The sequence below is a fragment of the Acanthochromis polyacanthus genome, chromosome 8 (genome assembly GCF_021347895.1).
Source record: "Acanthochromis polyacanthus isolate Apoly-LR-REF ecotype Palm Island chromosome 8, KAUST_Apoly_ChrSc, whole genome shotgun sequence".
Taxonomy (NCBI): Eukaryota; Metazoa; Chordata; class Actinopteri; family Pomacentridae; genus Acanthochromis; species Acanthochromis polyacanthus.
This window is the reverse complement of record NC_067120.1, coordinates 39,627,060-39,653,307: the sequence shown is the minus strand read 5'-3', so window position 1 is coordinate 39,653,307 and position 26,248 is coordinate 39,627,060. Positions and strand designations below refer to the sequence as shown.

General features: G+C 37.0%; 1 protein-coding gene across 2 annotated transcripts in view; it reads right to left on the bottom strand.

Annotated features, from left to right (window-relative positions):
* Nucleotides 1–1,986: 1,986 nt before the first annotated feature.
* si:ch211-266k8.4 (carabin) overlaps nt 1,987–26,248 on the bottom strand; it is a 96,660-nt gene continuing 72,398 nt past the window's right edge. For both annotated transcript variants that reach the window (XM_051951859.1, XM_022197330.2), the window contains one exon: nt 1,987–2,261. In XM_051951859.1, the coding sequence (XP_051807819.1) occupies nt 2,195–2,261 (67 nt within the window). In that variant the 3' untranslated portion in view covers nt 1,987–2,194. The remainder of the gene's footprint in view (nt 2,262–26,248) is intronic.

Here is a 26,248-nt window from a genome sequence, read left to right as displayed (position 1 = left end):
GAATGTACAAGAATATTTTAAATGTTCATTTTTGCTGCTGTGACACTTTTCTATCTTAAATTATGTTTAATTTAGGAGGGAAACCTGTAAACAAACTGGTTCTCCATTTTTAGCAGCTGCTTTAATAACAATAATAATAAAAAACTAATTTTAATGAGTCTAAACTGCATTCTTAGTGAATATCAAAGCTTTGTAAATGGGATTTTTTCCACTGTTTCTCTCTAAAATGTGCTGAAGCCACCAGTTTACTGTCAAACAGAGAGATGGAGGTTTAAAGACTCGTTAGCTCCTGAATCCTTCGTCTGTCTGGATCCAGCAAACAGCAGTTTTCTGGATTCTTCGTGTTTTGGCTGCAGACAGAGCGTTAATTATCAGCTTTATCTCTCATCAAATGTGACAAACATCAGGTCTGCAGGAGGGATTTTAACAGAATTTATTTAAATATAAACTGTATCTGCAGTAAATGTCACTAAACTCCCTCAGAGCAGAAGCTTCTCACGATGACGTAAAGAACAAACAGCGATCTGAGTCTGTCTTTGAACCGTTGTGAGGTCAGCGGGGTCGAAGCATTCCTCTGACCTCATCAGTAACGCTGCAGGGAAAGAGTTTTATTAATTAGAGACAGACAGAAAGAACTGCAGTTGAAGCGTTTAAATACTGATTAACGTCTGCAGGAAATCAAACCATGAAAGAAGAAACAGTCGACGTACCTGAAAGAAAACCGGCTTCAGAGTTCTGCCTTCATCCTGTGAATATTTCCACAGATTTATCACTTTATGGACTTTTCAACCATTTTGGACAATTTTCAAGTCATTTTCAAAGGTTTTACCATTTTTTTTGGAGAAATTTGAGCCGTTTTCTGAAAAATATTCAGACATTTGAGAAGAATTTTGTGCAATTTTAGCCAGTTTTTGTCATTTTAAACACCTTTTTGAGCCATTTTTGACAAATATTGAGTAATTGTACACAACTTCAATGTACTTTGTTTCTGTCACTTTTCGGACAAATTAAAATCATTTTATTGTTTAGTGCTGGACAACTTTGTCATTTTGAACAATTTTGAGCCATTTTTGACAAATATTGCAAAATTTGGGACAATTTTTTTGGCAGTTTTAGAAAACTTTCATGTAATTTGAGCAAATTTAGATAAAAACACATCTGGGTTGTGGTAGAAAAAAGTGTCCTTTTTTAAAACAAGTATTTTTTTTATCATTCTGGACACATTTTCACTTAGTCTGGTCTGATTTGGAGTCATTTTTGACAGATTTGATTAATTTCTGCTAAATTACTGTCATTTCTCACAGACTTATATTTTATTTCAAGACATTTAAATACATTTTTTGTCATTTTGCACAATTTCTGCGTGATTTTCAACAACTATTGAGTCATTTTGGATATTTTTTAGTATTTTTGAAACAGTATCTGTACTATTTTGGTCCGTTCTGGACAAATGTGGAGGAATTTGAGACAATTTTCATGCTATTGTGAACAGCACTGTTTAGCTTCTTGTGTTATTTGAAACACACAGTGTGCCTGAAAATATGTTCATGAAAAGTTTAGATCAATTTCAGTCATTTTTGGACATTTGTGAGTAATTTTGAATCATTTTTGTGTCTGTTTTTTGTCATTTTCAACAAGTATCGAGTCATTCTGAATCATAATTTATGTTAAAACAATAAATTCTGAGGATTTTATGTGAAATGTTTCTTGTTAGAATAATTTTAGCTGCTGCCTCTAAAAGTCGGTGTTCAAAAAAAGCTTCCTTTGAGGAGAAAGTGTCCGCAAAAGGCTCATCTGCTCTAAATAAAGCCAGCTGACCCAGTTTCAGAGGCGTTTAAAACAAAATTAACACGAACATAAGTGAGACCTTCAGCAGTTTGCAGCTCTGATTGATTTAATAAAAGTTCCTGCTGAGATTGAAGCTCATTAAACACGATGAGTGTGGTTTTAATAACATGAACCTGCTAAATAAATACGATGTCAGTGTCAAAAGCATCAATATTTTATTAGTTAGACAATAAAAGCGTCAGTGTGAAGCATTAGTGGGTCAGTAGAGTGAGAAAGAGTAAAAAGTTCTGTCTGTAAATGAGTGATTCTCAGTCTGTCTATAAACCAGCAGAACCTCAATCAGTTTTCACATTTTAAAGGAAACTTTTAGTGCATTTAATCCGTCACTTGCTCCGTCGTTCCTTCTTCAGATCAGCTTCGACTCTCTGGAGTTCCTGAACGGGACGCTGGTCTGATGTCTGGACGACAGCTCTCTGGAAGAAGAAGAACAAATCAGAGCAAACAGGGGAAATACCGAGTCATTTCAACATTTCTTAAAAGTAGTTTTGGATCATTTGAGTCTAATTTGAAACAATTTGTGAGTCATTTTGAACGAGCTTTTGTCATTTTGGACAGTTTGAGTCATACTGGATGATTTTAGGTTTGTGTTTTTTGATAATTTGGGACATTTTTGAGTCATTGTCAATAATTTTACATCCACTTCAGGTGTCACACTGTGGAGCTGGGACAACTTCAAGACACTTTGGACAAATAAAAGTCATCTGAATCATTTTCATGTCTTTTAGAACAATTTGTGAGTCACTTTGGACAAATTAGGAGTGATTTGGGACAGTTTTGGTGTACCTGTAGAGAAGCTTTGTGTGATTTGACCATTTTTTGGATGTTCTGTTAAAAACTGACACCAGATCAGTTTTACAAGCATCCAGGCGTCACAGTCTGAAGACTAGAAAAGCACTCGGAGAGCGCATACCTCCGCCATGCCGTTTGTCTGTGTGTGTGTGTGTGTGTGTGTGTGTGTGTGTGTGTGTGTGTGTGTGTGTGTGTGTGTGTGTGTGTCTGTTAACAGCATAACTCAAGAAGTCATGGATGGATTTTCACCAAATTTTTACAGGATGTCCGGAAGAGCTCTCTATACAATTGAGAGATGGCCTGGCAGCCATCTCTCAATTGTCCTTTGACCTTCAAAAAATTCTGGGATCCAGACGGTGATCCGGATCACCTCCAAAATCTAATCGATTCTTACTCTTGCTCTTCCGGACATCCTGTAAAAAATTTGGCGAAAATCCGTCCATGACTTTTTGAGTTATGCTGTTAACAGACAGACAGACACACACACACACACACACACACACACACACACACACACACGGACAGACAAACAAACTCCGGTGATTACATAACCTCCTGGCGGAGGTAATAATTGGAATATGACCACTTTTTGAGTCATTTTGGGCAAATATTGAGTCATTTTCAAAGGTTTTAGTCATTTTTTGGACAAATTTAAATAATTTAGGGTAATTTTGGACGTCTACGGTCATCAAACAGTTTTTTTTTGGCCATTCCTGACGAATATTAAGTCATTTTAGATGATTTCTGACAACTTTAATGACATTTTGATCAATTTGTGATGAATAATAAATACATGCGAGTTGTGGTAAAAACTGACCCCAGATCATTTTACATCCATTCAGGTGTCGCAGTCGGAACACTGAATTTTAGACAATTTTCAAGCAATTTTCATTTCATTTTCCACAAATTCCCTGTCCACTCTGACAATGTTTGACTACTTTTGTACCGATTTAGGTAATTTTGGATAGTTCTGTGTCATTTGAAAAAGTTTTTAAAGAGTTTTGGACAATTTTTTGTTATTTTAAACAATTTTTAAGTAATTTTGCATGATTTACACGTTACTATTAACAATACTGAGTAATTCTAGATGAGTCTTTATGTGATTTTGGACGACTTTCTTCTCTCTAAAGACGGTGAAAACCTCAAAAAGTGCATTCTGGGTAAACTTTCAAGCCTCATATTAACATGTGTGATACATGATAGATGATATATAATCTCTAGTGAACAAAATGGACGAGCTGTAGCTGCAAACCTCACGTACAACATCAGGAATTAACTTGTTGAGGATCTGGACCAAAGATTTAGAAAACTCTGCAACCAACAAGCAACAGCATCTCAAAGCATCCCGCTAGCTGCACCGCTAACGGGTAAATATTACTGAATTTGTGCTGCAAAAGAGTCTGACGCTTAACTTTCTACAGTTTTTGTAACTTTCATTTGGACACATTAGCATCAGTTAGCATCATAAATACGACTTTGCAGAATAAAAATGCTGCTGGAATTCAGTATTAAAGAGAATTATTTCATATTTAGCAGGACGGTGACAGAAAGCTCAAACACTGGACAAGACGTAGATGGAAGTGCAGCAGATCTCCAGGTTCAGGATGCTATGAATCCAGAAATATGACAGTTTTTTAAAATAAGTTTTGCAAAAAGTTCGATTTCATTGGACTGGACTCCTGATAAACTCCTGCATGCAGATGACAGTCCAGCATTCATGAGTCATTTTCAACGGTTTCTGTCATTTTTTGGATACATTTTAAGAATTTTGGGACAATTTAGAGTCATTTTGGACATCTGTTGTCGTGTTGAACAGTTTTTTGAGACATCTTTGACAAATACTGAGAAATGTGAGTATTTTCCTGGTGTATTTTATTTTATACTTTTTCTGCATGGCAAACCAAGTTTTTATCGTTCACTTCTGAAGTTATGACCACCACACAAATATAACCTGCTTTTGTTATGTAACCATCAATTGTTTATTTTACTTACGCACTAAAAGACTGACAGGTTTTATTGCAAATCACAATGTTCTAGTCTACTGATTGTAAAAACAAAATGTGAAACGGCTGCTCCAGTTCTGGTTTTTAATTGTTGATATTAAAATTAAAATCCCATTAGAGTCACACCACATGAGTCAGAAATAATACTGTTGACTCGTAACGTCCTGCTGCATTCATCAACACCAGTTTGTGGTTTTGTGTTGTTTATTTTACAAAGTAGGTCAACATAAGTCCTGTAATTTGATCTACTTATCTTCCCATTTACAATCCTTAGAAGTCTCTCTGGATTGGTTGAGTTGCTGCTTTCAGAAGTGTTTCTTCCCCACAGCTCCTCTAAAACTCCAACATTCACATTCTCAGCAGATCAAATGACATTTTTGCTCATCTGCCAAAACCAGACGCCTCAGAAAAAAGTTCTGGATTCTAAATGAGCCACAAACATTTGAGAACACACCCTGCAGAGACTCAACCGGCTCAGGAATCCCGTAACGTACGAACATGCTGACAGTGTGTGGATCTAAACACATGAACGCAGTGGAATGCTTCACATGCCACCTGTTCTTTCCTGGTTTGAGCTTCCGGTTCACTTCTGAAGGGAAAGTTTTCAATCAGTTTCTGAGCAGAAAACAGACATAATTTCTATTCCTACATGTGACAGAAATACTTAAATGCTGTCTAAAAGCTGAATTTATGAACAAAGTCTGTTGATTTCACCTCTGAGTAAACATTTTCCAAATATTACACATGAATGTTATAATACAAGAGCTGCAAAACACACAGAACAGCAGCAAACAGACAAAAAATGTCCACAATAGGACAGAAAAACACCAGAAATACACACAAAATGACTACAAAAGACACTAAACAACTTTAAAGAGATGCAAAGCAACGACAAAGACACGTAAAATGACTACAAAAAGACACAAAACCAGCAGAAATAGACACAACTGAAAAAAGACAAAAAACAACTGAAAAAAGACAGAAAACAACTGCAAAGAGATGCAAAATACTAACAAAGAGAAGAAAACAACCACAAAGAGACGTAAAATGACTCCATCCAGTCAGCTGTTCAGGTAAAACTCTGCTCTTCTGCTCCTCAGATTAAACGTCTGACTTGTGGCTGGCTCTCCTATCAGACTGTGTTTGTGTGAATCTGCTTCTTTGTCCACTGTGTGTTTGATTGAGTCGCCGTTGTTTGGTCTGACTGTTTCTGCAGCGATTAGCCTGAGCCCGTTAGCCACGGAGGCTTTAGCTGCATGTGGCTGGAGACACAACCAAGCTAACAACAGAGCTAAGGCTAAACATCCAATCAGAGACAGAGGACTCCAGTAGGGACGTCTAATGTCCTTCGGTCCCAGTCTGGACGTCCTTCAGTCCTAGTCCTAGTCTGGACGTCCATCGGTCCCAGTCTGGACGTCCTTCGGTCCCAGTCTGGACGTCCATCGGTCCCAGTCTGGACGTCCTTCGGTCCCAGTCTGGACGTCCTTCGGTCCCAGTCTGGACGTCCTTCGGTCCCAGTCTGTCCTCTGTGTTGCTGCTGATCATTGAGTCTTTCCAAGCTTCGTCCAGCTCAGTCTTTAGAGACATTTAAACGTTCGTTGGGCCTCCTGCTATTCAGCCTGCAGCCTCTAAATGAACCCCAATAATCGCTTTAGAAGCCCAGAAAGTCTCTGGAGACTCTGATCCAAAATGAAAACATGCAGCCAGAACAAAAAAGGAGCATTTGGAGGGTAAAACACCTCCTGCTGGCCACACACAGCCTGTATGAAAGCAGGAGAACACCGCTGTGGACCTGCATGGGTAATGAAGCTTTAGTAGAGGAGGAAACCAAACTCCATCTAAGTCCACTAAAGCATGAAGACAGCACTTAGTGAAAACTAACCTGGATGGAATCTGACTTTACTGCATGTTTGGTTCAGTTCACACGGCATCAAGAAGAGAAACTTCCCTTCTGGACGGTATCAAACAGAGTTTTAATAAGAATGTTAAATGTGGACGAGCTTAAAGCAACAGGCTTTGGGAATAAGGGAAGATAATGATCCTGTAGCCACGTTTTGACATGACTGTCAAGAGAGTTTGGAGCTGAAATGACTCCAAAATAAAAACTAAAAGAAAGAAAATGCAAATTAGGTTTGTTTCCATTGACTGGTTTGGTACAGAGTGGTGTGCTAAAGGCTACCAGCCGTTAGCCAACTGCTAAGAATCCTCGAAGAAGAGAAAACTAATCAAACATGGTCCATCTACAAGAAATAACGTAAAGAATCCTTCGGGAGAAAGTTGGAATTATTCTTTACTGTTTCCTGGTGTCTGGAGACAAAACAAGCAAAGAAACACCTAAAAGGTCAGCTGTCATCTCTGATAAATCTCATTAACTTGGTTGAAAAGTTCAAAAACCCCTTTCAGCCTGTTAGCTTGTTTAATAAATAGTTGTTTCTTTCTTTGAACTTTGCTGTTTCTGATGCTAGAGCCTCAAAAGTCGGTGAAATGTCGACCAAAGTCTGTGTTTTAGTCGAAATACGGATCCATCCATAGATATACACTCACAGGAACTTTATGCAGTTATAATACCAATTTGGTTTGAATATTTAGCACTTTTATTCCATTTTCAAGGGTCAATAATTATTAATTATTGGAATTTTTGACATTTTGCATAATTTTAGACCACTTTTATCTTATTTTACACAAATTTCAAGTCTTTTTGGACAAGTTTGAAGTAATTTGGTTATTACAAAGCTAAAGACTGGAACCTTGTCTGGTCAAACTTTCCATAAATCAGATTCTACTGATGTTAGAGCCTCAGAAGTTGGAGAAATGTGGACCAAAGACTGTATTTAAGTAGAAATATGGATCCATCCATAGATATACACTTACAGGAACTTTATGGGGTCACAGTCTGGATTGGAAATTTTGCACCTTTTTTTCCCAATTTTAAGGTCCAATAATTACTCATTCTTGCCATTTAGTACAATTTTCAGATCATATTTTGGTCAATTGAGTCATTTTCAAGTCAAATTTTATGTCAATATACCAAAAAAATTGGAATCTAAACTAATTGCAACAAATCAACTTCTACTGATGTCAAGTCTCACACAGTTTAAGAAAGCTGATATGGGTAATTAGAAATAACCTGAGAACTATATTAAGTTTCATATTTAAAAAAAACATCAAAAGAGTTTGGTGTCATTTTGTTATTCTTACCAAATTCTGTTGTGAAAGTACTGCATTTTTTTGTTATTTTCTTCTAATATTATGTTTTGGGAACAATTGTTGGAATTTATTGATAATATTATATCCCTTGTTGATTTGTTGACTAATTAAACTGGTGTTGTCAAAAAATATTAGTTATGTTCTGTAATAGACATCAAAACAGACATAAGTCATGCTGTGTCCAAACTTATGGCCATGGCTGTAGTTAGTTGGTTTATGAGAAGTTTTTATAACGAACCCAACCTGCTGTGCTTTCACTAAAAAACTCTCTTGCTCACATGGATCCATCTCCATTTTCCATATATTTAGTGCTGAGTTTTTACAACTACTCAACCAGCTTCATGCTAGTGTACAAAAGCAGCAGCCTGCAGGAACCAGCAGGCCTTTGAACAGTCAGATCCTCTTGTTTACACTTCCCTCTGATTTCTGTCTGGGGAACATTCGATAAGAAACATAAACCAGAGATGTGGTCCAGTTTTACATCCACTGAGGTTAAAGCTCCTATCAGCTGTGCATCTACAAAAACATCCCCTAAACCTGAGGAAACAAAGCTGCTGTTCACGTCTGTCTGGACGTGTTGAGGCCTGACGGTCCTCCATCGTCACGCCTCAACACGCCTCCTTCACTCCAAACATGTTTGTGGTCACTGAGGCCAAACAGTTCAGTTTCTGTTCCATCTGACCACAACTCTCCTCCAGAAGCCTTTTCATCAGCTGTGTCTGAGTCTGATTAATGGATCAAATGTTTTCCATCAGTTCAGAGAAGCCAGCTGCTGTTGCCAATGGCAACTACTGAGGAGAAGTTAAAAGGTCCCTAAGGAAATCTGATTATCACAGCTTTCTACATCACAAAACACTTGTCTTGTTTTATGCCTTGCTTATCTTGTTTTCATCTCATTTTCTCACTCTGCGTATCAGTTCTTTGGTTCTGGGTCAACATATGTCTAGTTTTTCTAATTTTTGGGGTGTTTTTTAAATTTTGCCTCATAACATGTATATGTACATGGGTTTGTATCATTTTACATCTAGTTTTTCCTTATTTTGTCTAATTTTTTTGTGTGTTTTTTTGTTTTGGGTCATATGTCTGTTTCTTATCGTCTCTAATTTTTCTTGTTTTATGCAAACTTTTTTCATTTTATATTGTGATTTTCTTATTTGGCGTCTGGTATTTCTCACCTTGCATCTATTTTCTCTCATTTAGTGTCAAATGTTTTTATTTGTGTGTTATATTTTTTGTTTTGGGTCAATTTATGTCCAATCTTCCTTATTTTGCGTCATTTTACATTCAGTTGTTCCTCATCTTGTCTCATTTTTTGTGTTTTTTTTTGTTCTGAGCCATTATATATCTCTGTTTTATAGTCTCCATCTAGGTTTTCTTGTTTTGTGTGAACTGTTTTTATTTTGTGTTGTGCTTTTCTTATTTTGTTTCTGTTTTTTTCTCATCTTGCATCTAATTTTTTTCATTTTATGTCTCATTTTTTAAATATTTCTGTGCTGTATTTTTTGTTTTGGGTCCCTTCATGTCTAATCTTCCTCATTTTGTGTCATTTACGTTCAGTTTTTCCTCACTTTGTGTAATTTTTTGTGAGTTTTTTGTTGTGGATCATTATATGTCCGTTTTTTGTTTTTTTTTACTGATAATTCAAGTTGCTGTATGTATATTTTTCACCAAGCAGAATTCCTCATATTTCCAGAAGACACATAACATAATCAAAAAACATCCAGAAAAGTCATCCGACCAACATGAAGGGACAGTTTTACAGTAACAGGCCCTCAGTGTTTTTTTTATTAATGGGTTTTCTGAGCTCAGTCTTCTGATGGTGTCGCTATGCTAACCAGTGAGTTGCAACATCTACTTGAAAGCTCTGGAAAAAGCTAACAAGTTACAGTTTTGAATTTATTCTGGGGATCAGTTGGCATCCTTTTAGTTCACTAGTTGAATATTGTTTAGCCTAATGAAGACTAAAGCGCTAAAACACAGTAAACACCATGTTGTGAGCGTGCTAATGTTAGCGTTTAGCTCAGTGCACCACTCTACAACATGACAGAGCTGCTAGCATGGCTCTAGGGTGCTAAACTTTTTCTGTATTTATTGATTTTGGTGGTAGTTTGAACAGAAAACTCGATATTAATGATCCCAACGATAAAAACAGTCCAAAAAAAGAGGCTCAAATACAGAAAGATTATCACAAATATGGAAAATCCAGAAAATATGGCATCTATTTGAAAAGCAAAAAGCATTTACCAATAAAAACTCCTCCTTTAGCCACAAAAACACACAAAGACGCCCTGTGCTAACACCAGTGAGCTGCAGCAGAAACAGCTGAGTAACTGAACTCAGTGTTTCTGGCTGAGGCACGCTGGAGGAAATGGTTTTACTGGTGCAGCACAGTTTCTCCAGTTTCCGTCGTCTCCTCACTCTGTAATTGAATTTAAATTATGCATTACGTACGTCTGCTGCAGCTCAGTGGAGAAGATCTGCTCAGGTTGGTGTGTGTTCGTATTAACACACAAATAATCCTCATATTGATGTGCATTCTGCTCATGTTTGCTACTTTATTTGAGCTGATTGTCACATAAGAAACAGAAACCTGAGCTCAGACCACCTCACTGCTGGACCAACACACGGCTTCACCTGACTGTGTTACTGAACCACTTTAATCTAATTTATTACCACCCTGCTGCAGAATGAGCCCAACTTGACACCCGTCTAAATGTTTTAGCAGCTCCATTGTGGCGTCTTCTGAGCGGAAACTGCATTAAGTCGACAGTTTGGTGTGATGGAGCTTCACCGTGGCGATAATCTGGTCGGGCTCTTTTAGCTGTATGTTACTGTACACATAAAATAACAAGCTGTGTATCTGAAAATACTACATGTGGCTCTAAAAGAAGGAAAACTATTAAGAAGAGGTACAAAACTACCACAAAAACACACAAAACGACTGCAGAGACACAAAATTATGACAGAGGCAAAAAAAAAACAACCGCAAAGACACACAAAATTAAGACAAAGAGACACAAAAATACCACAAAGACACAAAACAACTGAAAAAAGACACAAAACAACTGCACAGACACAAAATTATGACAAAGACACATAAAACTACCACAAAAAGACACAACCAAAAAGAGACTTAAAACAACCACAAAGAGACACTAAACAACTGCAGAGATGCAAAGCAACAATAAACACACATTAAACAACTGCAGAGACACACATCGACCACAAGTCGACACAAAACAGCTGAGAAAAGGCACAAAACAACCACAAAGACACACAAAACTACCACAAAAAGACACAAAAAAACAAAAATAGACTCAAAACTATGACAAAGAGGCAAACACAACAACAGAGACACAATATTATGACAAAGAAGCACACAACAACCACAAAGAGACGCAAAACAACAATAAAGGCTCATAAAACAAACAAAGAGACAAATCCATCACAGACAAAAAACACAAAACAATTGCAGAGATGCAAAATACCAACAAAGACAACAAAATTCTGACAGACACACAAAACAACAGAAAAACAGCCACAAAGAGACGTAAAGAATGGTCTGCAGACATTTGACTGAAACTCAAACAGCTGTACAAAGAAAATAACAATGATCACAACAGCTTGCAGCCGAATGCAGTCACTGTCAGATAAAGCTTTTTGCAGATGACACACATTTATATGTCACTAAGGACTGTACACTAGTCGATTAGAAAACACTGCAGATCTGTGGACTCCTACATAACGTAAAGGATATATCAGATATATACTGCATTAGCATCGAAACGTGCACATTAGAGCCCTCATGCACTTCACAATCCGTCCTGTGTCAAGTGGAGATGCACCGCAAAGTTCATGAGTCTATAAGTAAGTGACTCTTACAATGCTAACCTTTGATATTTAGGACTAAATACTAAAATTAATTTAGGCTAAAATTACTAAATAATTTATCAACCAAAGTCTCCATTAATCAACACATTTATTTAGCACCATTCAAGGCAGTAGTTCCTTAGACATTAATATATTGTCTTAACACTAATATTAGCAACAGAATCTGGATAATTGAATGTTTAAAACTAAACACACGATGACTTCACCACAGACGTCTACACCACGTCAGATGATAACTTTACCACAACTATTGTTGAACAAAAGTCAGCGTATTTCAACAAGAGAAACACTGAAATAAAGAGTCTGAAGATGTTCTAGGGCGTTAACATTCAGGATATCTGTGTTTCTTTGATGGCACCACAGGAACAACCTACTGGAGGTTTCTGATGTTCTGTCACAGCTTCACCACCGTCTCTGTGCTCTTATTTAACCAACATGCATCCAGTTAACAACTGAAGCAGAAACAAAAGCCTCGCTGATATAAAACCGACCTTCACAGCTCCGTCTCCCTCATCCTGTCCTCAGCAGGTGTTCACAGATATCAGATACTATCAGGATACGGGTTTTAGGAAGTACTGGAAGTTACTGAACAACTCTGGCATGACAGTTTATCTAAAACAAGGGAAATGGAGATGAGGGCAGACGAAGACCGACTTCCACCTCCAGGTTTGTGAAAATCTCAGTCAATAGCTGCGTTTCCATTACCCTTAGATATGCGCAAAATGTAAATAGCACAATAAAAAACTGGTAATGGAAACACCTGAATTTCGAAAAAGGACTAAAATATCGCTAAAAAGTTTTTACGCTCTCATGAGGAGGTTTTTTAGACGTTTCGACATTGAAAAATATCGCAAAAGCGCAATGGAAACATTTTTTCTGTAATTACACGTCACCGGACGTGACGTACCTGGTCACATGACCAGTTCTCTTGGAGTAAACATGGCACGGTACGTGTGGACAGAAGAGGAGACCGAGACTTTTCTTGCCATTATTCTTGAGAAAAACATCACTGCCATACTAGACAGCAAACAGCAGAGGAATGCAGAGTGTTAGAAGGAGATAGAAACAGGTTTTGGGCGTCCATCTTCCTGCAGTGAAATCTCGCGGGATGATATTTTACGAGAGTTACGATGCTTCTGCCCAGAACAACCTTCAATGGAAACACGTTCAAAGCACAAATATACTTTGTCGATATTTTAGAAATATCGCTTTTATTTTGCGAAAAACTGTAAAGGAAACCCAGCTAATGAAAAAGGTTTAGCAGCTCTTTAAGTTAGCAGCACACGACAGAAGAGAACAAAATCACTACAAACTGCACTGATTAAGAACTATTTGCATTGTACAGATTATAATAAAAGTAGATTATCTTACATGAGGTATGTAGAAATAGTCCAATATGGGGTGTGTAGCGTTTGTTTCCACCTGTTCTACTTTTTCCACCTTTACAGCAACCAGACGATGATATTATTCTCAATCTTATATAAACTCGTGTCTTTTCCCACTCATTCTACTGCATTAACTCTTAGAAGGCATTTTTGAGTTGTTTTTGTGGGTAAAGAAGGATTCTTTATTGGTAAATGCTTTTTTCTTTTCAAATAAATGACATTTTCTGGATTTTCTAACTTTTTGGACAATCTTTCTGTATTTGAGCCTCTTTTATTTGACCGTTTTCATCATTGTGGTCGTTGTTAACATCAGTTTGTGGTTCTGTTCTACTAGAACAATCTTTGCTGTCAGAAAGAGAAAACACTCATGCTAGCAGTTCTGTGATGTAGGGTGAGGCACTGAGCTAAACGCTAGCATTAGCACGCTCCCAGCATGGTTCAAAATATTGAAGTGTTGAGCTAAAAGTAGGCAAACTGAATATCAGAATAAAGAACCGGCTCAAAAATACTCAAAGCTTAGGATTCACTTGTTGGCTTTGGCCAGAACTTTAGACTTTATATCACAAACATCTTTAGCATATGGAGCTTCCAGTCTTCTGAGGTCGCAGGCAGAAATTCTTCATTAACTAATGCTTGATGAAGCCACATTAACTGGGAAATCAGGAGATGCGATGGAGCTACATGAAAGTGAACCTACGGCTGACTTTGACGGGGATATTTCCCATCAGTGAGTCTGCAGAAGTTCTGACAAGCTTCATACTGATGCTGCTCAGTAATATAACTCCTGTTTTGTGCGTTGATGGATGATCGCTGCTGCTTTCTGAGGCCTTGTTGAAGGAATCCCAGGTGTCCTACAGGCCGAGACGTGCGATCAAAGCCGCTACGTGAACTCTATCCCGCACAGATCGCTAACCTTTCATCAAACCCTCCAGAGTGTGCCTTCAACGCTCACAAATGAGAAATGTGAGTCTGTGACAAATAAATCCTGAGGTTTGAATGGACGTCTCTGCACAAAACGCCGTCCTTCCCCGCGCACCAGAGGACTTAGACTTGGCATTGTCCCTTTATCCCGTTTCCATTCCCTTTTATACTTTTAACCTTGAAGGATTTTTGTCATTAACTTTGACCTTTTCCTTTCACTGCGGTCGCCAACATTCAAGCCGAACCCTTTCACTGCCATTCTAGATAAGCAACAACCCGTGACATGTTTCTTGGCTAAACCTCAACACCTATGTTTCCTCCATTTTTCAGTGGGGAATGACAGTTTCCTTTGTGACACTGGAGGGAAAACAATTTAAGCTCTGTGTATCCGATTTATTACTTCCCTTCAGTGGAGGAATGGGAGGTGTGGGGGGGAGCCTTTTCCATTCAGCTCTAAGAAAAACAGCGAGGTGTGGTCGGTTCACGGTTCGTTCGCTTTTACATTTGTACCTGTTGGCTTTTGTTTGCCTCTCTGGGTAAACAACAAGGCGTGGACTGAAGCTGCCATTCACTTACAGTGTGCTGCCTCCAGGATGACCCTCTCTCAGGGAAAACTTCACCCCTGACACCGTTTAAAGAAGCTTTTACTGCAATTTTGTATTAATAAAATCATAATAATGGTGCGTCTTCAGTAGTCAGATGTTAATTAAAGAAGAAATTCTCAGATTGAAACTGAAATAAAAGGCTCAAGACTTCCTAGCGTGGCATAAAATGACAACAGAACAATGAATTATTGGTGGAGCGACAGCTTAATAAGAGATTATTTTGGTTTGCACGAACTAAATTTGATAAAACTGAATTGCACTTTCACTACAAACAGCTGCTGGTGTATGAGAGCAACTAAAGTGGAAATTAAAGGAAAATCATGGTAAATAATAGGACTGTTGTAGCTTTAAGTGTCATGCTAATTTTGCACTCAATCTTTTGCAGAGATTCGAGGAAACAGTGCTGAGCGGTGGCAGTTAGCATTAGCCTCCAGTAGCAAAGAGTGTGGCGAGAGTTTCAAAGAAATCCACAGTTAGGCTGAAGATAAACACCCAAATTAGTCACCCGACACCTGAAATCTACACTTTGCTAGATGTGTTAACCTCCTGCATGGAGAGCGATCCAGCAGCTCTTAGTCCTCTCTTTTCTGGCTCCAGAGCTGTACAGGTTTATTCGTCTCACTAATCAGAATTTAACAAAAAATTTAATTCAAAGAGACTTGTTCATGCTTTGTTGTTAAAAATAATAAAATGAAATAATACTAAAATAAAAGAAAAAAGAACAAAAACATTCCAAAACAAAAAGTAAACATAGAAATACATAAAAAAATAAAAAAGGGAGTTGTTCGTGCTCTTTAAATTTAATTTTAGTAATATTTGATAACATTTTATTTGCAAATATGGAAGAACAGCTTTTTAATTTTTATTTTTAGTGTATTATTTTGCTTAATTTTTCCTTTTTTTATACTGCTTTATTGTGTGTGTGTATATGTGTATATATATATATGTATATATTTTTAAAATTATTTTAGTATTATTTGTTTCCATTTCCTGTGCTTGCGCTAGCCATTCACCACTTCTCCATAAGCGAAACCTTCCTCAGGATAGCAAAGCTGTTTTTAGCATGTTTAGCCACGGTGGCTAAGCTAATTTTGCCTAATAAATGTGAAAAAAGGGTTAATCTACAACTTTTTCGTAATTTGCCGAGCGATAATCAAAGAAAGTAACAAACCGCGTCTCCTTTACTGAAGAGCGCTACCGAGTATAACCGGAACGACCCGAATGCTTCCGATCATTAATAGACGCACACCGTCATGTGTCTCGTCTCAGCCAATCAGAAAAAAGGATTCAGACTAAAGGCGTACAACAAGGAGGACAAGGAGAGGGCGATTAAAGAGTTGAAAAATCTTTTTAAATAGAAAGACACTGAATTTTTTTTATATAAAAATATCACATGTACAACAAATGGTGAATGCTGGGCAACTGTACAACACATGAGAGGTCAGATTATCATGAAAACATTGTTTAAAAAGTCTAAGACTCCTGATGCTGCACATATCTGGATACGAGGACGTGCCCCCCTCCCCCATAATAAACAATTGCAATATCACATAGTGACTGTTTAATCCAAGGCTTTTCTAGTCTGCATTATTTTGTAATACAAATGAGTAATTTCTAGTCTGAGGGATAATTTAATGACTGAGTACTTTCCAGTGATACTTTGTAGTTTTAGAAGAAAGCCATTCTATGGCAAAAGTCGTATTTTTGTTGAGATGAATCTCATTAGCTTTTTTCATGAATCTCGTCAGGAAAGTCAGATTCAGAACTTTCTAGTCTTAAGTGTTGAATGTGTATGTATTTTATGTTACAGATTGATTTATTGATTTTTTACAGGAATTGTTGTGCATATTTCTTATTACTTAGAAATAAAAATAGTCCAGATGCAAATTGTGTGTGAGTAACTTTTTTTAAATAAAAATGTTGAAATAAACTGAAGCAATATTGAACATGATCTTTGGCCTCAAAATGCACCAGAATGCAGGAAAAGGACTCGCTGCAGTACAGATACTGAAAAAGTGTGGCTAAATAAAACTCTAGCACTTTAGCCACAGTGGCTAGAGACACATTTTCCCTAGGGCAAGCACAGATTTTGTTTGCAACAATGGAGGAAGAACAACTTTTTTATTTTTGTCTTGTTTAGTCTTTATTTCTTTTATACTATTTTCATTTTTTCAAATTCCTTTTTTGTATGAATTGATTGCATTTTATTTGCAACAATAGAGCACAAAAAACTCCTTTTCTATTTGCTTTGTATTTTTTTCCTTTTATACGGTTTTCATTTTGAGATTCTTTTTCTTTTATTGTAGTATTATATGATGATATTTTATTTGCAACAATAGAGGAACAACAACTCATTTTCCTATTTTTTTGTATTGTTTAGTTTTTTATGCTGACATTGTTGCTTTTATTTTGTAATCAACCTTACATAAAGTGAAAACATACCCATCTAAATGAAGTCTTTGGTGTAGTTATGAAATAATAACCCTAAAGAACTAGTTCTTGTCTGCAGGGAGCTAACACTAAAGCCATTAAAAGCTGTTTTTGCGACGTCTTGTTTCTCTACGATGGAGGTGAAGAGTGCAAAGTTTACGGCCTCCTTGGTGGGAAATCCGACAGGTTGGCATGAAGTCTCTTTGTAGTGCAGCTCCAGTTTAAACAGTAAATTCACCTTTGCTGTTCAGGCTTCAGGTGTGACAGTTTCTTAGAGAGTCTGTGAAGATGGGGCGTCTTTTCTTTCCGTTTGTCTGCTGTGAGACCGTCAGACCGTCGCCTTTCACACGGCTACAGCAGATTAAACACAGAGCAGCAGCCGGGCAACGCTGGGAAATCTGGAGTCATTAATGATTAAAGGTGGTGTCAGAGATCTGCTGGAATCTGAATAAATAAATAAACAGATACACGGGAATAACAGCGATCACCTGTCATTATTAATTAAAGCTGCCAGCCGAGCGTGACTCCAAACGACCAGCAGACGAGTTCAGACAGATTCCACAAAGTTCTTTGGCTGAGGCTGTTTATTACACAACAGGTTTTCAGGACGGTGTGTACAAATACTACAGCGTCCCGATATCGTTAAACTAGCAGTGAAAAGACGTGATTATAGACCTGACTTCCTGTAAACACAAAAGAATAAAGAAAGCAGCAGCTGGTAGTCGATGATGCTCAGTAACGCTGAATAACGGGAAACACGAAGACCAAACTGACCCAGATATGAGAAATTCTCCTTATTCTGTTGTGTTTGTGTTCTCATTGTGATATAGCAAAGGTAAACGTCTGTCACCATTATAGATAAAAAACACAAGCTTAGTTAGTTGTCTAACCAAACAGCTGACTTGGTTTACCAGCAGAGAGAAGCCAGATCCAAAACCAGTTTCTACAAAAAATACAAGTGCAGTTTATTTGGAAAGCTTGCACTGGTTAAAAAAAGACACAAAATCACCACTAAAAGATGAAAAAACAGAACAAAAACATGTTGAATCACTAAAAAGGTGCAAAACTGGCAATATAAGATGAAAAATCAGCACAAAAAGACACAGAATCAGCACAAAAAGACGCAAAATCAGCACAGAAAGATGAAAAATCACCACTAAAAGACACAGAATCAGCACAAAGATGCAAAATCAACACAAAAAGATGAAAAATCGCACACAAAAAGAAGAAAAATCACCACTAAAAGACACAGAATCAACACAAAGATGCAAAATCATTGCTGAATGATGTGAAATCACAAGAAAAATACAAAAAATGGCCAGCAAGACAAAATCACCAATAGAGACGCAAAATTACCACTAAATGGAAAAAAAAAAAAATCACCACACAGACGTGAAATCACAACAAAACGACGCAAAATCACGTCTAAATGACAGAAAATCTTCACTAAAAGCTGAAAAATCACCAGAAAAAGATGAAACCACTTCTATAGGACTGTACCATGCAGCACGTTATTCTCAGGCTGTTATTGTTTTTTCCTGCTGAACTGTTTTCCACTGACTGAGGCCGTTGTCGGTGTGTTTGTGGTTAGCGGGGGACTGAAGCGGTCTCTGAGCACCAGACGCTGCAGTCAATGTGTCCTTTTGTTTCTGTAAATAGGACGTTTGATCGTCCGTCCCGTTACGTAAGGCCTCCACACCTGCTTCTGGTTCAGGTGGAGCGTGGCTGCAGACCGCTGCACGGCGTCTTCATGCATGTAAACACAACCTGAACTCTGCCGTTTGTGCAACGTGAGGTTTGCACACGTATGTGGAGCGTGTGCAGACGGGAGGAGGTGAGAACAGGACGGACAGCAGCTCCAGCAGCAGGATCAGGTGACAGCTTTTTATTTGCAGCTAGAACACTTCTGGCAGACTGCAGAGTCACATATGTTCTGCTGCTGGAACAACTTTCAGTGCACGCATGACCCCGCTCAGCTACTCTTACATTTACTACATTCTGCCCTTTTATTTGATTTCAGTTGTGAGTTTAGTCGTCGTTTGTCGTCAGAGAACAACCGTTTTCATTCAGTCTGGACCAACACAGCGTCACATTAAAACTGAAAATAAACTTTAGATTGACTCAAATCTGTGTTTTATGACTTGTTTAGCCAAAGTAGAAGAAAGTAAATAACATTTTGCACATATCTTATTAGTTTTCTTCAGAAAAAAGGTAGAAAGTGAGAATTTATCTTCAACTGCACGAAAACAACAAACTGTCGTCTTCTACTGCATCGTAATCACATCTCAGAGATTAAGATTTTATAATATACAACAAATAATATAATACTGATAGGAAGTCCCCTTGGGAATCAATAACGTATTTATATTCTATATCTAATAAGAAGAACAGAAAGTTATAAAAAAAAATATTTATTATATAACAGAAACACATTAAATAAATAAATAGGTGGAGAAATAAAGTTAATCATACTAAAACATTTTTAAAATAAATGAGTAATAACAGCAAAATAATGAAATGTCACGTCCAAGGAAGGGACAGAAAAAATGGAATAAAAGAAAACAGACACACAAATAAGAAAAACAGAATAATAATGATAATAATAGTAAAAAAAAAAAAGTAAATAAAGGGTAAAAAGGAACAAAATTAACAATAACATAATGATAAGAATAATAAGAATAAGAATAAATTAAAAAGTGGTGAAATAAGGTTAAGCATTGTAAAATATTTTCCAAAAATTAGAAATACAATAGTAGTAATAGTAAATCAGTAAAATAAACCCCTAAAAAGTAAATAAGTGGTGAAAAAAAGAGAATACGACAAACAACAATAATAATAATAATAAAGGAAAAACCTATGAGATCATAAAAATGGACAAAATATTCTAATAATCTAAAATAAAAATATAAATAAAAATGGAATATCCCATAATAAGATCTTTTTTTTTAAATCTAACCCTACATCATTGTCCAGATAAAAACACAAACTTGTGGTTTTTGCAACAACAGGCCTCAATATGAAGCCTGGACTTCTGGATAAATAATTAGTGAAGACGACGTCTTAATTACAGCTTTTATCTGTTAGATTCTAATATGATATAAAAAGGATTAAAATAAAGATGGTAGCTGGACTGAACTAGTCGACATGTTTGTTTGATGAACTGAGAATTAAATTTATGATGTAATTAAACAGCAGAGCCAGATGTTTATGCAACGCTATCAGAGCAGATATGTGTTACTGGTTCAGCTGGTTATAATGACTGCAGCACAACATGTTTTACTGGCAGCTGCACACGCATGAAGAAGAGCAGAGCAGCAGTCAGTCCTCTAGAGGGTAAGTACTGATTAACAACTAAAAACAAGATCCTAGAAAGAAGAAACAGCTGTTTAAAGGTACTGGTAAGACTGGAGATGAAAAACACACAACATGGTGGACTGTAACAACCAAAAAAAAATAATTATAAAGATATATAGAAATCTGGCAGTAAGGGTGCAATACTGATCAAAACCAAAAACAAACAACAAAAAACAAGATACCACATAGAAACAACTGTGAAAATCTGGCAGCAGGGGTGAAACAAAAAAAACAAAAAAACACGGTGAACTGTAACAATGAAAACCTACAAAAAAAGTAAAAACAACTGAAAATATCTCTGCAACACACATAGGTAAAAATATCAATGTTCCTAAAATTAGACTTCATACAGGCAGTCATGTGTGTAAATGTAATTTAATACGGTGATAATGAATGAAAACAGCAGAAAAGTTCTAGAACGTTCTGCAGAACGCTGGATCAGCTTTGTTTGTTTCTACTGGAACAAAGTGAGAATTTATCTCCAGCAGACGAAAAGCACCAAATTGCTTTTTGTCCTCCGTCAGCTGAAGGTTCTGCCGTCCAAATTTACTGCACAACAAATCTCCTTCTGCACTTTAAATGCATCAGGAAACTGGCTGCTCTGATTCACTGACCTGAAAGTGGAAAAGTAATTCTGGTGTGGGAGCGATAACGTGAAGCTGAGCTCATCTTCCTGAGTGTCGTCGTGTTTCCTCCACTCCCACAAAAAACACAACAACTGATCATCAGTCAGTGATGAAGTCACAGAAGGTTCACCAACAGCAAACTCTAGCCTAAAGCAGACGGACTTAACGTCTACTGAACATTTATACAGCTCAAAGAAATCATCACTGGTTCTGGAAACTTCACAAACAGCCCGACAACCAACATGTAGATCCTCTAAAAACATCTAAAAGCAGCAGCTAGCTCGACTTCTAGTCTACAATTCTGTAGAGAAGTCCAAAAAGATGCAACATCACCACTAAGAGACAGAAAATTAACATTAATAGGTGCAAAATGACTACAAATACGGATTATATTATCATAGAAAGAGATGAAATCCTGATAAAAAGATGCAAAATTATCACAGAAAGGCACCAAATAATCATAAAAAAGGCAAAATCACTACAAAAAGACAAAATCACCACAAAATGATGCAAAATCCCCATTAATAGTTGCTAAATTGCCACAAAAAGACATAAAATCATCACTAACAGATGCAAAACCACCAGGAAAAGATTCCAAATTATCTTTAAAAAATACAAAATCATCACAAAAACACAAAATCACCAAAAAAGATACAAAATCACCATTAATAGATGCAAAATCATCACAAAAATGATGCAATATTATCATTTAAAGATGTAAAAATCACCACAAAATGATGCAAAATCACCACAAAAAGACAAAAAAAACCCCAGCAATAAATGATGCAAAAACCACAAAAAGATGAAAAACCACCACCAAAACTCACTAAACCACTAAATGATGCACAACCACCAGAAAAATATGCAGAATTACAATTAAAAGATGAAAAATCACCACAAAAAGACATAAAATCACCACTAAATGATGCAAAATCACCACAAAAAGACAAAAAAAAACCCAGCAATAAATGATGCAAAAACCACAAAAAGATGAAAAACCACCACCAAAACTCACTAAACCACTAAATGATGCACAACCACCAGAAAAATATGCAGAATTACAATTAAAAGATGAAAAATCACCACAAAAAGACATAAAATCACCACTAAATGATGTAAAATCACCACAAAAAGACACAAAATCACCACTAAATGATGTAAAATCACCACAAAAAGACACAAAATCACTACAACATGATGCAAGATCACTACAGGAAAAAGCAAAATCACCACAAATACAAGCTATCTTATCACAAAAAGACATGAAATCACCACAAACAGATATATGATCACCAATAAATGATAGAAAATCAGCAGAAAAGTTGCAAAATCCAGACAAAAAGTGACAAAATTACCATTAAATGATGCAAAATCACCACCAAGATACGCAAAATAACCAGAAATACAGGCTTCATTATCACAGAAAGACATGAAATTATCCCTAAAAGTTGCTAAATCAACACAAAATGATGCAAAATGAGCCCACAAAGAACCAAAACCCCCACAATAATATGCACAATCAGCACTGAGTGATGCAAAATGACCACAAAAAGTCACAAAATCACTACAATGTGATGCAAAATCACGACAGGAAAACGCAAAAATCACCACAAAAACACATAAAATCACCACAAAAAAATCACTGAGAAAAGATGCAAACCGATGACAACATGCAGTTTGTTGTCGATACGTTGACCATAGGTGTGACTTTGTGTGTTGGAGTCAGAATGTGTGTTTAATTGATGTTTTTATCCATTTATTACTATTTTAGAAAAGCATAATACCAACACCCTTGTTGTTTTCTTGGGCTAAAACTTAAACTTCCTCCTGTCCATCTACTAGCAGAATAAAAAGAACCTGCTGGTGTTTCTGCTGTCAGAATCTTTCCATGAGCCCAGTGGGAGGAACGTCTCGTACAGAAGGTGTGGAACCGACCGAACCGGAAACTGCTGATCTATTTAGAGCGTCTCCGCCCTGCTCTGCTGCTGAGCGCCGTGGAACACACACCAGGAGGAGTTTCTGTCCTCATAAACACATCAGAGACGCCGTAAACACTCGGCTGTGATCGCTCCTGCGGTTTACAGGCCATGGGTGGGAGTCAGTTTCTGTGGTTAAAATATGACAGTCAGAGACACTAAACATTCATCAGAGTGAAAATATTTTGACCCACATCAGCGGTGAAAGATTAACCGCTGTGGTCCCATAAATATTAATGTGATCAGATTTAAAAGTCAGCCGGGGAAGGAATGTGTTTGGACGATGACGACACTACTTCCTGTCATCAGTTGTTACTGAACAATGTCCGTCTGTTCAGGTACAGTGAGGAGAACAGAAGGTAAGCCCTTATTAAGAGACAAAGAGGCTGCATCACTGATTACTGCTCTATAAAAGGGTTGATAAACAGAATGTAGACGTGTCACTAACAGTTTATTTACAATCACAACAACCACATGGCAGCAACAAGGAAATACAGCAGGAACAAGGACATTCTGTCAAACTTACAAACTGAAACTAATGAAGCAGGTAACCAGGAGACAGAGCCTTTTATTTGGTCATATTTGTGTACAACTTGTACGTGTTGGGTCATTGTTTACTCTGTCTGATACACAACTGAAACAAAAAGCTAAAGTCTACACGTATTTTCACTGTGCTTTCAGATAAACTTTTATAACATCCAAAGTATTTCTCTGAACTTTTAAAGGTCACCACAAAAACACACTAAAATCACCACAAAAACACACAAAATTGCAATTAACAGATGCAAAATCATTATAAAAAGATCCAAAATCACCACAAGAAGACTCAAAGTTACCATTAATAGATGCAAAGTCACCACAAAGACCAAAATCACCACTAAATGATGCAAAAACACTGCAGAAAAAATGCAAAATCCCCCCCCCAAAAATCACAAAATTACCATTAAAAGATGCAAAATCACTACAAAAAAAATCTAAATTATCATTACGACACACAAAATCACCACAAAACGACAAAAAATCACCACTAAATGATGCAAGATCACCACAAAACACAAAATTACCACTAATTGATGTAAAATCACCACAAAAAAGTGAAGAATCGCCACAAAACGACATAAAATCAGCACTAAATGATGCACAGTCACTACAGAAATATGCAAATTCACCACACAGTCACAAAATTACCATTGATAGATGCAAAATCACCGCAAAAATACACAAAAGTACCAATAATTGATTAAAAACCAACACAAAGCAACATATACATTCACATCACGTCAAACCAGTCGCTTAAGATCAGAACTAAAACCACGAGTTCTACCGTCATGTAGAAAGGATCCATCTTTTTGGTGTTTTGAGCTCAAAATTCAAAGACTTATTCTGGGATCTTTGTGAAACTTTCATTACTTGTTAAAAAGGGGAACAGTAACAGACATTTAAGTCAAACTACTATAAACTTTCACGTCAGACTAAACTGAAAGAATCTGACAGGAAAACTGTGAATCGTCCCTCATTTGTAGGTCAGCAGTTTTCCACGTCAATAAATCTGAGCTCAATAATGCTAATTCATATCATACTTAAGCCTCGGCTCTGCTCTGACGAGGGAAAAAGGAAAAGGTGGAAAGATTTCTGCTTCATTGGCAGGTTGAGCTTTGGGAAAAATCAATGCTCAGAACGTTTCAAGCCCTCAAGTGTCCTTTTCTTCATTATTTATCTGTTGTTTGGGGAAGTTTGTGTTTATTTACTGAACATTTGTATGTAAAGAGAATCTGTGGGACATAGAAACTTTACAGTATCAAGCATTTCACCTTTCGTTATTGAAACTGTACACTTAAAAGAAGAACAAACAAAAGGGACGTTTGGCAGGTCTGATCTCGTAATTACCAGGAAAGTTCTCCAACTTACCAGCTACTGTGACAAATCCACAGACACTGAAACCAGTGGGTGCTGACTGTTTGTCATATTTGCATGTGGTGGGTTTCTGTTTGATGTAATGCACACTACAAGATGCTTTGAAGAGGAGTATTTAAAACCACAAATTAAGTGTGCGGTTATACGCAGATGATACGACTATTTACGTATTTAATTTAATTTAGTTTAGACACGCTATAAAGTAGACAGAGATGGCAAAAAACAGTGGTTGGTGAAACTAAGATAATTAGGTCGCTACACAGTCTTTTATTTGGTGATATTTGTGTACAACTTATACGTGTTAGGTCATTGTTTACTCTGTCTCACATAGAACCGATCAAAGGCTTCGCTGTGCTTTCAGATGAAGTTTGATCACATCCAGAGTATTCTGGACTTTTAAAGGTCACCACAAAATGATGTAAAATCACTACAAAAGCACACAAAATTACCAATATTTGACGTAAAATCACCACAAAAAGATGAAAAAAACACCGCAAAGGACACAAAATCACCACAAAAACCAACAAAATTCACAAACGTTGGTGCAAGATCACCACAAAAGACAAAACTACCGAGAAGTGATGCAAAATCACCACAAAAACACATAAGATTATCAATAACTGATACAATATCACCAGAAAAAGACATAAAAACACCACAATATGACGCAAAATCCCCACAAAAACAAACAGAATTACCAAGCATTGATGCAAAAATCACAACAAAATGACATAAAATCTAGGGCTGGACCCGAATATCCAAATCTTCGGTCATTGCGGTGTAACCGAATATTAATTTTCAGATCCAAATACTCGGATACCCCCCTGCCCCCAGCTGTATCACGCTGACTACCAACTCTGACATCACGCTTCACTTCGCCCGTGTTAGAAAACAGAACTTAAAAGTCGAAGCTGGAGATGTCCACGCGAATGCTGCTGGACTCTGATGACGAACACTCTGAGAGGAAGATCAAAGTTCTCAAAACTGCTCTTCCAGCAGTTAACAGGTTGAACCTCATCCATCTCATTATTTTAGGTTGTGGTTGTTTGTTTTTCATTTTATGCGTTTTATTTTCTCTTTGTCTTCATGATATGGTGGCAGGTCTAAAATCCATCCAATAGATGAAAATGTATGCCTCTGAAGAAAAATATGATTTGTTATTGTAGACAGAACATGTTTGTTGAAAAAGACTATTTTGCCTTCTAGCTAGTAGCGTTGAAACTATTAAACTCTGATCGATGAATTCATCAAGACGACACAACAGAGATGAGGCTAACCTTCCTGTCAACGAGAATCACA